The sequence below is a fragment of the Canis lupus genome, chromosome 13 (assembly GCF_048164855.1).
Source record: "Canis lupus baileyi chromosome 13, mCanLup2.hap1, whole genome shotgun sequence".
NCBI classification, from domain to species: Eukaryota; Metazoa; Chordata; class Mammalia; order Carnivora; family Canidae; genus Canis; species Canis lupus.
The window spans coordinates 40661279-40676184 of record NC_132850.1 but is presented as its reverse complement, the minus strand read 5'-3'; the positions used below and the strand labels follow the sequence as shown (position 1 = coordinate 40676184).

Below are 14906 nucleotides of genomic sequence, written 5' to 3'. Positions count from 1 at the left end.
ATTGGGGTGCTCCTGCTAACTATGTCAGGACAAAAGAAATAACTTGGGAATGTTACAGATAGAGGGAGACATATGGTCACCATTCCTTTAGGAAATCTTCCCTCATTAGTCTTTATTAACATGTTTTCTCCTCTTCATTACTCATGATTCATAACACACAACTTAAACACTGTTCTGTACTGTTAATTGTTTCACGCATGTTAAGTCCATCTAACAAATACTCTAGAGCTTTGAGAGTGAGAACAGTGTTTTAGGTTTCCTCTTTATTCTCCATAGCATCTAAATGAAGGGCTAGACAAACAGTGCATAATCAATGAGTATCTGACAGATCAAAGACTGGAAATATTTTTGTAGACAGGAATATCACCAGTATTCTGATCACTGATTTCTAATGCCTTCACCAACATTTTTTATATTATATTACACTCATGATTTAATAAACCTGAGAGGGCAGTTAAAGGAATTGGAGGGCAGCCCCAGTGGCGCAGTGGTTTAGTGCCGCCTACAGCCCAGGGTGTGATCCTGGAGACCCTGGATCGAGTCCCATGTCAGGCTCTTTGCATAGTGCCTGCTTCTCTCTCTGCCTGTGTCTCTGCCCCCGCCCCCCTGTGTGTCTCTATGAATAAATAAATAAAGTCTTTACAAAAATAAATCAATAAATAAATAAAAATAAAGGAATTGGAGAAGCTAGTATCAATACAGAAGTATCCCCTTAATTGCTGGTGAAGCAATAATCTCCACAATGACAGCTTATGGACTTCTCTCCTGATATTTAGTGTCCAAGTGCTACCTTTGCATAGGTAGTATTCTAATTCTTTTTATCTATGTGATTTTTTAAATTATTTTTGGACCCTGTCAAAAAGGTCCACTAAATTTTCAGCTTCAGTCTGTAGCCTTCTATAGTCATTAATGCACCTAAAGCAAAAGTTACATTTATTTCTTCTGCAAGAGTTATTATATAGTAAACATAATCTTGACTATAATTAAAAAAAAAAAAGTTCAACAACAAACCTTGGGCATTTTTGGTAGAACTTTTGGGAGTCCTTTGAAAAACTGTGATTTCTGAAGATTATCTCTTTGGAATAAGGTATCAAAATACTGCAGCGTTACTGCACCAACATCATCGAAGAAAGGAATCTAAAAACAGGGAAATAAAATTATTTTGATAAATATTAAAGTACTTCTCATACCTGAAACTGCCATAATATAGTGAAAAAATATTCAGATACATTTAGCAAAATACTAATGACCATTTAATAATTCTTATTACAAAAATCAAAATAAGGAAGTAATAACCAAATTTATTTTCAAATTCAAACTTTCAAGTCAGTATCTATGAGCTGGCTAGGCAGTAACATTTTACCTAACTAGTAGATATTGAAAGATTAATTATCTTGAAAGCATAAAGAATACCATTTATCTATTAAAATCCACACTTACATGAGTAAATTAGAAGGCTATGCATTCATGTGTCCAGAATTTCTATACCTACATGACTATTAGACCTCTGATTATTTGAAATCTTAATTTTATATCAGAGCAATTACATACATAAACTAACTGTTTAAGATGAAAATAAGTTAAATATTTAACACATTCAAGGATACTCATGTTATTTGGGGACTCTACCTGACTAAATCTTGCTTTAGAAACCCTTAATCTACTTTTAACTCGTTGTCCCTCCACCTAAGGCAGAAATTCATGTGTACTCACCTTTGTCATTTGATCTGCATCTGGTCTTACAGTTGGAGTTACATTTAACAGCAGTTTTACATGCTCACGGACTTCCTCAGGTATATTTGAAAGTGAACTAGATCCTAAACGACTCAACTATTTAAAAGAGTGATAATATTAAATGTGAATATAAAATATTCAAAAAGATAATGCATTTATAGTCAATAGTCTATTTTAAAAAGTCTTTTTTGAAATTTACTCAAAAATATGTTAGAATGAACAAACCGCTAATTCAACTGTAGCAAGATAATCAGAATACTAACCTTCAATACCTGAAATTGTTTCTATTACTGAAACAAAATGCCCAGCATTTTAGATCATAGTTCAGTATTCACTCTAGTAAATAAATGCCACAATTAAAGTTGTGATCACAAATTTCAGTCCTCATTATTTACAGAATTACTTTTGTTAAGTTGATTTTATGCAAACTTAAAATATAAGATATCTCATTTTAGAGAATTTTCTGAACACTTTTTTAAAACTCAAAGAAACACTTAAACATTTTTAATGCAAGCAAATATTTACATATAAGGCAAATTACCTGATCCAACTGCCTACTAAAACTCTTGTAAATATCTTGCTTGTTAACTTCAAATATAGGTTTTCCTTTATTAAATACAGCATACATGACAGTTCCTAGTGAGTACATATCACTGGCTGTTTCACAGCTCACTGAAAGTATGTATTCAGGAGCCAAATATTCAGGATTTGGAAGACACAATGATGGTAAATTTGGGTCCCATTCTTTACAAGGAAACTTAGGCTACAAAAAGACAGAAAAGGGATTATATAGACTACATATCTCAAATTAAAACAAAAAACCACTATCAAACAAACAGTAGCAGCCTAGTTTTAAATTTGTACTCAGTCATGCAAGTAAAAATATCACCACCAAAAAAAAAAAAAAAAAAAAAAAATCACCACCACCTTCAATCCTGAAATTCTCAAATTCTCAAATCTGGAAAGGACACTAAACAGACTGAGAGATATGAATAAGAACTCTTGCAACCTGGGTGCCTGGGTGGCTCAGTCCATTGAGCGTCCAGCTCTTGATTTTGGCTCAGGATTTCAGGGTTGTGAGATCGAGCCCCACAATGGACTCCATCCTGACCCCAGGGCCTGCTTGGGATTCTCTCTCCTTTTACCCCTGCCCCTCTGATTGCTCCCCCCGCCTCAAAATAAATAAATATTTAAAAAAAAAAGAACTCTTGTAACCATCAGATTATTGGGGGTCTCCTCCAGCAGACAAATTATCACTACAAGATGCAGTAAGAATATGAAAAGGTATAACCTATGTCCTACGATACACAGGCTTCAACTTTTATGGACTCAGGTTATTATTTGGAACTTTATTCTTTCACTATCTAGCTGTGTGATTTAGTTAACAGGTTCAAAAGGTTGTTGTAAGATTAAATGAATGCATGGGAAGAAAATGGACCTACAGTGTCTGACCCACAGTACATACTCAACCAATACTAATTCTTTCTGCTTCCCTTAAAAGTGTTTACTTGCTAGAGATGCACAATGTTTGTTAGTGTATTTGACATCCTCAGGAAAAAAACCTACTTAACCTGATAGTTCTCAAATTTGTTTACTTCATGTGGAGGTTCCTCAAAGAGTTAAAAATAGATCTGCCCTACGACCCAGCAATTGCACTGCTGGGGATTTACCCCAAAGATACAGATGCAGTGAAAGACCAAGACACCTGCACCCTGATGTTTATAGCAGCAATGTCCACAATAGCCAAACTGTGGAAGGAGCCTCGGTGTCCATCGGAAGATGAATGGATAAAGAAGATGTGGTATATGTATACAATGGAATATTACTCAGCCATTAGAAATGACAAATACCCACTATTTGCTTCGAAGTGGATGGAACTGGAGGGTATTATGTTGAGTGAAATAAGTCGATCAGAGAAGGACAAACACTATATGGTTTCATTCATTTAGGGAATATAAAAAATAGTGAAAAGGAATAAAGGGGAAAGGAGAGAAAATGAGTGAAAATATCAGTGAGGGTGACGGATGACAAAACATGAGAGACACCTAATTCTGGGAAACGAACAAGGGGTAGTGGAAAGGGAGGTGGGAGGGGTGTTGGAGTGACTGGGTGATGGGCAATGAGGGGGGCACTTGTCGGGATGAGCACTGGGTGTTATGCTATATGTTGGCAAATTGAACTCCAATAAAAAAAATTTTTTAAGTTAAAAAAAATTTTTTTAATTTAAAAAAAATTTGTTTACCTCTAGCATCCTTTACTCAAGTAACACTACTGTGGAATTAATGAACTAAAGAATACTCTTAGGTAAGATGAACCCTAGAAATTTTCTATAAAGCTATACATTTAAACCTACATTGTACCACATAGCCTGTTTCTACACATTTATCAGACATAAATTCTCTCTTTTTTTTTTTAATTTTTTATTGGTGTTCAATTTACTAACATACAGAATAACCCCCAGTGCCCGTCACCCATTCACTCCCACCCCCCGCCCTCCTCCCCTTCTACCACCCCTAGTTCGTTTCCCAGAGTTAGCAGTCTTTACGTTCTGTCTCCCTTTCTGATATTTCCCACACATTTCTTCTCCCTTCCCTTATATTCCCTTTCACTATTATTTATATTCCCCAAATGAATGAGAACATATAATGTTTTAGACATAAATTCTCTAGTCCATTCTGGATGTATCATAAATTTCCACAGCTTGAACAAAATCAGAAGACTGGGGCACGTGGCTGGCTCAGTCAGTAGAGCATGCAATCCTGGATCTCAGGAATGGGAGAGTTCAAGCCCCACGTTGGCTGTAGAGATCACTCAAAATCTTTTTTAAAAAAAAATTAGAAAACCTTCATTACCTCTTGTTCAGAAGGATTGGTTGATGATACACAAAAATCAAAGCCCATTATTTTCCAGGCTCCACTTTTATTCAAAATTATATTTTCAGGTGTAATATTTCCATGGACCATTTTCACACTGCTATGCAAAAATGACAATCCTTCAGAAACCTGTAAATGGGGCAGGGTGGGGAGGAGAGATACTTTTACATTAAATAAAGACCCTCTCAATTACAATAATAAAATGTCTCTTAAAAATAGTAATTGCTGCTTCTCTCAATAAAAGATTTTTTTTATATGTCAGGGAACAATTTAATTTCATCATAAACGCAAAAGAGTAGATATTCTCAGTTGCCACAATGATCTAAGCATTAGTTGGAAGATCCCAGTTATAAAACCAGAGTACAACTCTTTATTAAAGTTCCTTTCTATATGAACATAAGTAAAATCAAAGATAATTTAAAATCACTTCTCAATACAAACTTACTCAGTTTCTGTATTTGAAATGTGAAGGAATCTTCAGTTCTCATTACAGATAGTAAATATCAAGGGACTCTTTGTCAATTTGATTCTAATTCTTGATACTTTTCTGTATTTATACTTCATATTGAAATTCAGTTTTTATGAATTGTGCTCAGTTTTCATGTTAATTGATGGTCACATATTCTCAAATTGGTTTAGTATTTGGTCTTTTTAATATTTGTACCTGAGACTACTATGGAATTTGTTAACCAAAAATGAAGGCTGGATTTCTGTTTCCAGGGGTAGATTTTGGCAAACTAACACTTCCCGACTTGCAGGACACCAGTCTCCCAGGTTTCCCCTCAACTCCACTGGTCACTGCTGGTTCCTCCTCAGTCCCCTAAACTCGTGGACTCTGTTTGGACATCTGAAGTGTTCATCTACTCTTTCTCAGTGTTCCCACAACATTCAATACCATCCAGATGTCGACTGTTCCTACATTATCTCCAGGCTGGGCCTCTATTCTCAAGTCCGGACTTGATTATCTGACTGCCTTCTGGACTTCTCTCCCCTTGAATGTTTTATAAGCATCTCATTTTTCAAAGAATCTAAAACTGAGCCTCCCCTTCAATTCAGTTCTCTCTTCCTGTTGTCTTTTCCCCACATCAGTCGTTGGTCACTGATTCACTTTTCCATTTTTCAAAAACCTCTGAGTTATCCTGCACTACTCTATTTTTCTTATATAACAAAGGCATCCGCAAATTCCAATACCTTCACCACACCACCAAAATATATTTAGAATTTGATCCACTTTCCCTACCCTCGACCATCACATCTCTGGCCTGTATTACTATAGTAGCCACCTACTTCACCTCTTTGTTCCTGCTCATACTCCTCAACATAATTTAATTCTCAATAAGCAGCTACCAGATCATGTCACCTTTCTGCTCAAAGCCTTTCAAAGGCCTTTCCTTTTTTTCAGAGTAAAATTCAAAGTATTTCTCTGGCTTTCAGGGCCTAAGAGGACTTAGCCACTCATTAACTCTCTGATTTTGTCTCCTACTACTAATCCTATTAACTACTCTCTACCACTCCAGGTATTTCACTATTCCTTGAACATGTCATACATGATTCTGTCTCAGGGAATTTGCACTTGCTCTTCCTTCCTGCCTAAATCATTCTTTCCCTAGGTATCTAGATGGCTCACTTCTTTGATTTTTTTCAGATCTTTACTCAAATGTCCCCTTTTCATTTATAAAGTTCCTGATTACTCCCATTCAAAAGTGCAACATTTTCCTCCCCCTCCAAACTATCCTCTCTTCTCCCTTCCCTTATTCTCTCCACATGCACTTATGATAATCTAATATACTGAATATTTATTTATTTTATTGTCTTTCTTCCCCCATGAGAACATAAGTTCTAAAAGGCAGGAATCTGTGTCCATTTTTTTCCCTGGTATACGTTTAGCACCCAGAACTGTGCTAGACATATAGCTATCCAATAAATATTTACTTAATGAATGGATATGAGAAAGAATTCTCTAAAAAAAAAATAAATAAAACCTTACAATTTCAATACAAAGGTAAGTCAATAATAGTTGACTCAAATACTCAAAAAAGAGTATTATTTTAGAAAGTATCTGGATTCCTTTTCCCACTTCATTACTTACTAGTCTCGCAACTTTGAGCAAGTCACTAAACCTACGTAGGTCCCACTGGTAAATTACTTCAAATGATGGTATATTAACATCTCAATAAATGCAGGAAATCATATTAGATTCCACACCATTCCCAATTCCCATCCCCAGAGTCAGTCAACAGGGCCTATTTTAACTCTGCATAATTTCACCCTATCCCTCTAGTACTTTATGTGATTTTTGAGCAAGACTTTTTAACTATCAACTATTTTTACATGCAGGCACTATGCTAAGTAATTATATAAATTTACATGTTTGATTCTGAAAATAACCCTACATAGTAGTATATCCCCTATGCCCAAGTTCCACTCTTCTAGAATGGCACTTCTAAAATGCCTATCAGACCAGATCATTTACACTGCTTAAAACCCTTTGGTTCAGGGCCTGATCCCCAGAGGGAGCCTGCTTCTCCCTCTGCCAAGGTCTTTGCCTTTCTCTGTGTCTCTCAAGAATAAATAAAATCTTTAAAAAAGAAAAAAATCCTTTGGTATTCCCCATCACCAACAAGGTCTTTTTCTATCTTTTCAGTTTCATTTTTCACCACTCTCTAAGATGTAATGTGCTACAACTAACTGCCTGAATATTTATCCTCAGTAACTAGTATAATAACCAATTAGGACTTAATATCTCTCTAATGAATGTTCTCCAGTTCTAACACATTGGAACCCATGAAATTCATATAAGAATTGCAGGGATCCCTGGGTGGCGCAGCGGTTTGGCGCCGGCCTTTGGCCCGGGGCGCGATCCTGGGGACCCGGGATCGAGTCCCGCGTCGGGCTCCCGGTGCATGGAGCCTGTTTCTCCCTCTGCCTGTGTCTCTGCCTCTCTCTCTCTCTCTCTCTCTCTCTCTCTGTGTGTGACTATCATGAATAAATAAAAATTTAAAAAAAAAAAAAAAAAAAAGAATTGCATTTTTAAAACTGCTTATTTCCCCAAATATAATTTATAAAATACACAAAGTTTTCCAAGTCTAGAAAAGTCAAATGATTTTTGACAAAGGTACCATGGCCATTCAATGGGTAAAGGATGGAAGTTTCAACAAAGGCTACTGGGAAAATTTGATATCCATAGGCAAAACAATTAGGTTGGGCCCTTACCTTAAACCATATGTAAAAATCAACTTAAAGTAAATCAAAAGCCTAAACATAATACTAAAACCATAAAATTCTTAGGAGAAAACAGAGGAAAAGCTTCATGATACTGGATTTGGCAACCACTTATTCGATATGACATCAAATGCACAGGCAATGAAAGAAAAAATAAATTGGATATACCAAAATAAAAACTTTTATGCATCAAAGGACAAAATCAACAGAGTGAAAATGCAACCCAGAGAATGGTAGAAAATATTTGCCAATCGCATATCTGATTATATACTGAGGTTAATATCTGGAGTAAATAATAAATGCCTACAACTCAACAACAACAAATTAACCTGATTAAAAAACAGGCTAAGGACGTACATAGACACTTCCCCAAAGAAGATATCCAAATGGACAATAAGTTCATGAAAAGATGCTTAAATTCACTAACTCCTAAGAAAATGCAAATCAAAACCACAACGATCTACCACCATCTTGTTCCCACTAGGATGGCTACTATCAAAAACTACAAAGTAACACACGTCAATGCAGACATGGAGAAATTAGAACCCTGTGCTACCCTACTGATAGAAATATAAAATGGGATAGCCATGATGGGAAACAGTATGCTAGTTCCTCAAAAAATAAAAAATAAAATTACTATATGGTCCAGCAATTTCACTTCTGGGTCTATCCCCCCAAAAAAAGGAAAACAAGACCTTGAAGAGAAACTTCTACACCCACGTTCATAGTAGTACTACTCACAATAGCCAAGATTTGGAAGCAATCCAAGTGTCCATAGACAAATTAATAAACATAATGTGGTAAATACATACAATGCATTATTCAGTCTTAAAAAGGGAGGAAATTCTGACACATGCTACAACATAGATAAACCTCAAGAACATACTAAGTGGAATAAACCACAAAAGGAAAAGTAATAAAAAGTAATATATGATACCACTTATACGAGGCACCTAAAGTAAAGTAGTCAAATCATAGAGAATTAAAGTAAAATGGTTGTAGGGGCTGGGAAGTTGTGGGGATGAGTATTAAGAGTTATTGTTTAATAGATACGACTTCAGTTTTGCAAAGTGAAAGAGTTCTGGAAATGGATGGTGGTATGGTTGCACAACAATATAAATGCACTGAATGTCCCTGACCTATACACTTAAAAATGGTAAGATGGTCAATTTTATGTCATGTGTATTTTACTACAATTAAAAATATACATACTGTTGAGAATAAAATAAGCCAGACACTAGAAAATATTTGTAAATATTGAAAATATTTGTAATGTATCTGATAAAAGACTTGTGCCCATAATTTACAAAGAAATCTCAAAACACAATAATAAAAAAACAACCCATTCAAAAATGGGCATTCATTCAAAAAAATGGGCAAAATAGCTGAATAGATATTTCACCAAAAAAATATTCAGATGGCAAAGAAGTGTATGAAAAGATGTTCAACATCATTATTTCATCAGGGAAATGAAAATTAAAACTCCAACAAAATACCACTGTGTACCAATTAGAATAGCTAAAATTTAAAAAACCAATCATACCAACTTTTGGCAAAAAATGGGCAAAAGAGCTGAATGGATATTTCACCAAAAAAATATTCAAACAATGGTCAAAAGAGCTGAATAGATATTTCACCAAAAAAATATTCAGATGGCAAAGAAGTGTATGAAAAGATGTTCAACATCATTATTTCATCAGGGAAATGCAAATTAAAACTCCAACAAAATACCATTGTGTACCAATTAGGATAGCTAAAATTAAAAAGATTGATCATACCAACTTTTGGCAAACATATGGAAAAAATGGAACTCTCATACATTGCAACAGGAATGTAAAATGGTATTACCGCTTTAGAAGTCTGTAGTTTCCAAAGAACCAAAATACATGCATACCATTTGATCTAGACTTTCCACTCCAAGGTATTTAACCAAGAGAAATTAAAGCATATGCACATACAAAAACTTGTATATGAGTGTTCATGGCAGCTGCATTTGCAATAACCAAAAACTAGAAACACCCCAAATGAAATGATCATCAACAGATAATGGATAAACAAACTATGGTGTGTATATATTTATACACAAACACACACACACACACACACACACACACACACACACACTGGGCTACTACTCAGCAATAAATAAGAAGTGCTGATACACATAATACAGATGAATCTCAAAGAATTAAGTGAAAGAAGCCAGACAGGAAAAAACAGTATATATTGTATGATTCTAGTTATAAAATTGTAGAAAATACAAACTGATTCATGGGAACAGAAAGCAGGTCAGTGGTTTCCTGGGACAAGAGATAGATAGTAAGAAGTAGGAGGGAGGGATTATAGTGGGTAAGAAAACTCTTGGGCGTCATAAATATATGCATAATTCTGATTGTAGTGATGGTTTCACTAGTATATATATGTCAAATTTATAAAACAATATAGTATTTTGAATGTGTGAAGTTTATCATATGCCAATTAATATCAATAAAGCGGTTTTAAAAAAATAACAAATAAAATGATCTCTGTCCCCAAAGAACTAAGAATCTCCTGTATAAATATATGCTACAAAAAAAATATATATATATACACTACAGAGTGGAAGATATTTTGGTAGACAGGGAAAGAAAAATCAGAAAAAGTGAACATATAAGAAAAGTGTAACTATCTCGATACTGATTACATAATTTCCTTAAAGATTTAATTTTTATTTTTTAAGTATGTTAGTACTTCAACTTAATATTTTGTTTATGAAATTACAGTCTCAAAGTTTAGCACTCAAAAAAATCAAAAGGGAATCAACCCATCAACAAATGAGTCAGTAAGTGCTCTTCTACAAAGGTTACCAATGTTATGTTTATAAACCTAAAATATAATTTTTTAAAAGATTTTATTTATTTATTCATGATAGTCACACAGAGAGAGAAAGAGAGGCAGAGACATAGGCAGAGGGAGAAGCAGGCTCCATATAGGGAGCCTGACGTGGGATTCGATCCCGTGTCTCCAGGATCGCGCCCTGGGCCAAAGGCAGGCACTAAACCGCTGCACCACCCAGGGATCCCCTAAAATATAATTTAAACCTAACAATATACTGTAAAAAAAATGGCAGAATACAGAAATAATTTTTAAATTACTCAAAGGACCCAAAGGTTTACATAAAGCAGTTGATATTGCTAATAAGTTTTAAGTAGCCAAAAACAATTTTGAAGGATAAAACTCTTTTCACATGATGAATAAAATACATACCTGAAGCAAACCATATTTAGTTTCTACATCATAAAGGTTATACTCCTTAATGTCTGGAGATACAGGAGAAGGTAGATTTTCCCAATTACCTAAAACATTGGCTAAACTGGCAAAAACTGGTTCTGTACAAAACGCCAAGCAATCTCTGTTTTAAAAAAAGAAAAAGTTATTTACCATCATTTTTTTAAACATTATCAAAGTCAAATATACACAAAATATTAGTGGTCAACAAGAAGGTAGAAATCTAGATTTATTTTCAGCATATGCTGAAATGACCCCTCTGAGCAAGAAAATTCAGAAAGAGGCCCAGAGCACAGCTCCAGATCCCCTCTCACTACTTCAATCAGAGCAGCTTTGCGCCTTTTACCTACTTCATATATAACAAAATGGTGTCACAATGTTTAAAATTTTAAATTATTGCTTTTGATGTATAAGAATATTTAGAAATTTGGAAAATGTTAGAAATTAACATTCAACAGGCTTTATGGAGTAATCATAAAGAGCTCAGGCTTTGACAACAAATACCCAACTTCAAGTCTCAGCATCCCTATTCGGACTAGGTGACTTGGACACCTCAGATGGAGCCTCACTTTGTCCATTTGTAAAATGGTGATAACAAACCACCTTAGTGGACTACTGTGAAGATCAAAGGAGATAATGAATGTAAAGTACATAGCAGAGTGACTAGCATGTAAACTTAATAAATCTCTACCGCTATTATAATTACCAAGTGTTTGAGACTCAAGTCCTAACATTTTATGCCTTGGGCTTAGGCTCTGGCAATGAAGAACTATAAGGTAGTGCGGTAAAAAAGCTCAATCAAGCCTCTGCACGTGGACTGTGTTTAACAGCAAGCACACCTTTTGCAGTTTCATCTGCCCACTATACCTGTGTGACTTTTCTTGCACTTTGAACCCATTTTTCAAATGAAAGCATATGCAGAAGTTCATACATGGGAGATTAAGAGAGAGCTGCTTGGGGCTGAGGGAGAAAGCAACACCTGATCAGTCATCAACAAAGATGCTACCTTATTCTTTACTCTCTCACCAAGCTCATAAACACAGTGGATACCAGGCTTTCATTTGCTGGAGGAAAACCGATCAAATACTCTGAAGTCTTTTCTACGGTTTTCTAGAATTCCCAGAACTCATGTATTTGAGTGACTCTTATTTTTTTCCTCCATGTCTTGACCCCAACATCATCCTTGGCCACATCAACATCCATATGATTGTTCTTCCAGCTGGAAGCCCTCTAATCTTTCATGAATATTCACTCCCATCACCATTACAAACAGTCACATACCAAAAGGGCCATGTCCTCTTCTCAATAACTGCTTCCCCAACCACAGCTACTTACTAGCCATCATCTCCTACCCCTTTACTACCTCCACTAAATCAAGCCCACCAGCACCTTTATTCACCAAATTCAAAGTATTCAATACTGACCATATATATTTGATTACTTTCTTTCTCCGAACTATCACAATAAACTATCACCCAAATTACCCTTTACTCAGCAAATCCTTATTAACCTATAATAACCACCAGAAGTTTCTTTCACTCTCTTATATCATAAGCAGAAGGAAAAAATAGAAAGCTCAAGTCTTTTTAAATTCAGTGTAAAGTCACATAGTGTACTTTAATCTTGTTTTTTTTTCAACATTCAAGAACATTCCTTTATAGCCCTCTTCTTGGTTCCTCATTCCATGGTCCCCTTTAATGACTACTCATCTATTATCCACTTTTTACTTTAAAAAAGCATAAAATTCATCTAACATGAATGACTTAATTTCCCTAAACTTCACTTCAGTGTATTAGTGATTAAACTATCTTCCTAAAATTTCCTTTGAGTTCCTCCTGTCAGACTGTATTCATATAATGAAGTTCTCCCTGCTAGGCTCCTTGATATCTATTTTCTAGCTTCCAAACCACCATTCTACAACTGATGTATTTGAAGATCAATAAAAATCTCTGATTAGTCAAATGTAATGAAGTCTTTCTTCTCAGTCCTTATTTTCATTTACTCAGTGCCATGAGTGTTAGTGGGTCCTTTCTCCCCTCCCCTCCTTTAGCTTCCATAACATGCTGCCTGTTTTTCTCCTGCCATGTAACAATCATCATTCATCAGTCATTCCTTTTCCTGGCTCTTCTTTCCCCTCTTCATTCCAAGTTCTGTCTTCAGTACTCTACTCTTTTGACTCATGCTCTTGAAAAATTCTTTTTTTCATGGTTTTAATTACTACCTACCTCCATGTTACTCTCACTGTACATCACCCAACTCGGGGCTTTCACCTGGATGACTTTATTATAGAACATTTCTTTTGGATAATTCCAGTGTTATCTCTACATTATTAATTCATTAAAAACTGGAAGTCATGTTTTTCCTTCCCTAAAGTTGTCCTATTTCTATCAACTTTACAGCTTTACAACAATGAAAATGCCTTAAAGTAATCCTTGAATTGTCTTTTGTAATAATTGCCAACAAATCCCTAGTTCTATAATATTTAAATCACTATAAAAGAAGCTGCAGGGATAGCTTCTCCCCTCAAGTGATGTGTAATGATGAAATATAAAACACCTTGATACAAGTTAAAGTAATAAAGATGGGTAGGATTCTGATAGGTGAGATGGTAGATGCTGATAGAAAACACTCCAGAGAAAACGGTACAGTTCGGAAAGCTCAGGCCAAGTATAGCAAACAAAACTTACCCACTTCAGCATAAAGAGTTCACAATAGTGAATTTACATAAGAGCCAACAACTATACTCTTCTTTTGGGTTTGTTCATGAAAAAGAAGAGCAATAAAAATATTATCATCATAAGAGATATATGGGCATATTTCTGGGTAGGCACACCATGAAACAGTGGAAAAAAACAAACCAGGGGCTTAGGAATCAAGGTATCTATGTGGCTGAAGTAATGTCTCTGATTCTCAGTTCTTCCATATAATTGTGAGAACTGAATGAGTTAAATAGATGCAAAGCATTTAGCACAGTTTTTATGGTAAATACTAAGCTTTTTTCTTTTAAGTTGAAAGAAAGTATCTTGTGCTCTTGAGGGAGAGAGATAAGCAACAGTGGGTTCCTGAAGATTCCAAAGTAAGAACTATCCAGAAATTCAATACATAAAAAGATAAAAGCAAAAATGTCCTGGCCAAAGAGATATTAGAAGACTGGAACCCTGCCAGCTCTTTTCTTCTATCTGTCCTTTCTTCCCCTATCCTTTAAATTCTAGGGTCCATAAAACACAACTGGCAAACCATTTCATTAAAATCTTCTTAATTGAACTGAGGAATACAGTCTGCTAGGTAGGAAGAAAAAAGGAAGGAAATTAGGGGTTATGTGTAATGTGGAAAAGTTTGTATAGCTAGGGTACCTAATGGACTATTAGAAGCACCACAGCTTGAGGATCCAGTTAAGATTACACAACATAAATTTCATATTCTTGTTATTTTCAGCAACAGCTCTTAAGCTCAGCCATGAGAAAAATAAATGGCAGAGTAAATGAGAGCTATGGACTGACATGCTGAGCATATCAGAAGGTTAAATATTTAGAAGAGTACCTGAAACACACATAAAAACAGCCTACAAATATGTAATCAATGCAAAGGCAAAATATTCTAGCAAATTAAAAGGAGAGCTACTTTCAGACAGAGGCTACATGCTATATTTCTTCTACATCCTCCACTTTGACTATTGTAGGGCTGAGCACAAAGTAAGCAAATACAGACTGATGGCAAATGTGAAGAAAGTTTTTACTATTTCAAAAAGAGGTAAATATACAGAATACGTAAATAAATTTTACAGAAATAAAAAATCCATAAGAACTCAAC

General features: G+C 35.1%; 1 protein-coding gene across 4 annotated transcripts in view; it reads right to left on the bottom strand.

Moving 5' to 3' along the window:
- Window positions 1-14906, bottom strand: part of SCYL2 (SCY1 like pseudokinase 2) — a 63246-nt gene that overhangs the window by 24256 nt on the left and 24084 nt on the right. For all 4 annotated transcript variants that reach the window (XM_072773264.1, XM_072773261.1, XM_072773262.1 and 1 more), the window contains 5 exons: window positions 11076-11220; window positions 4587-4736; window positions 2276-2497; window positions 1714-1830; window positions 1012-1137 (listed from right to left, as the gene is read on the bottom strand). In XM_072773264.1, the coding sequence (XP_072629365.1) occupies window positions 1012-1137; window positions 1714-1830; window positions 2276-2497; window positions 4587-4697 (576 nt within the window). In that variant the 5' untranslated portion in view covers window positions 4698-4736; window positions 11076-11220. The remainder of the gene's footprint in view (window positions 1-1011; window positions 1138-1713; window positions 1831-2275; window positions 2498-4586; window positions 4737-11075; window positions 11221-14906) is intronic.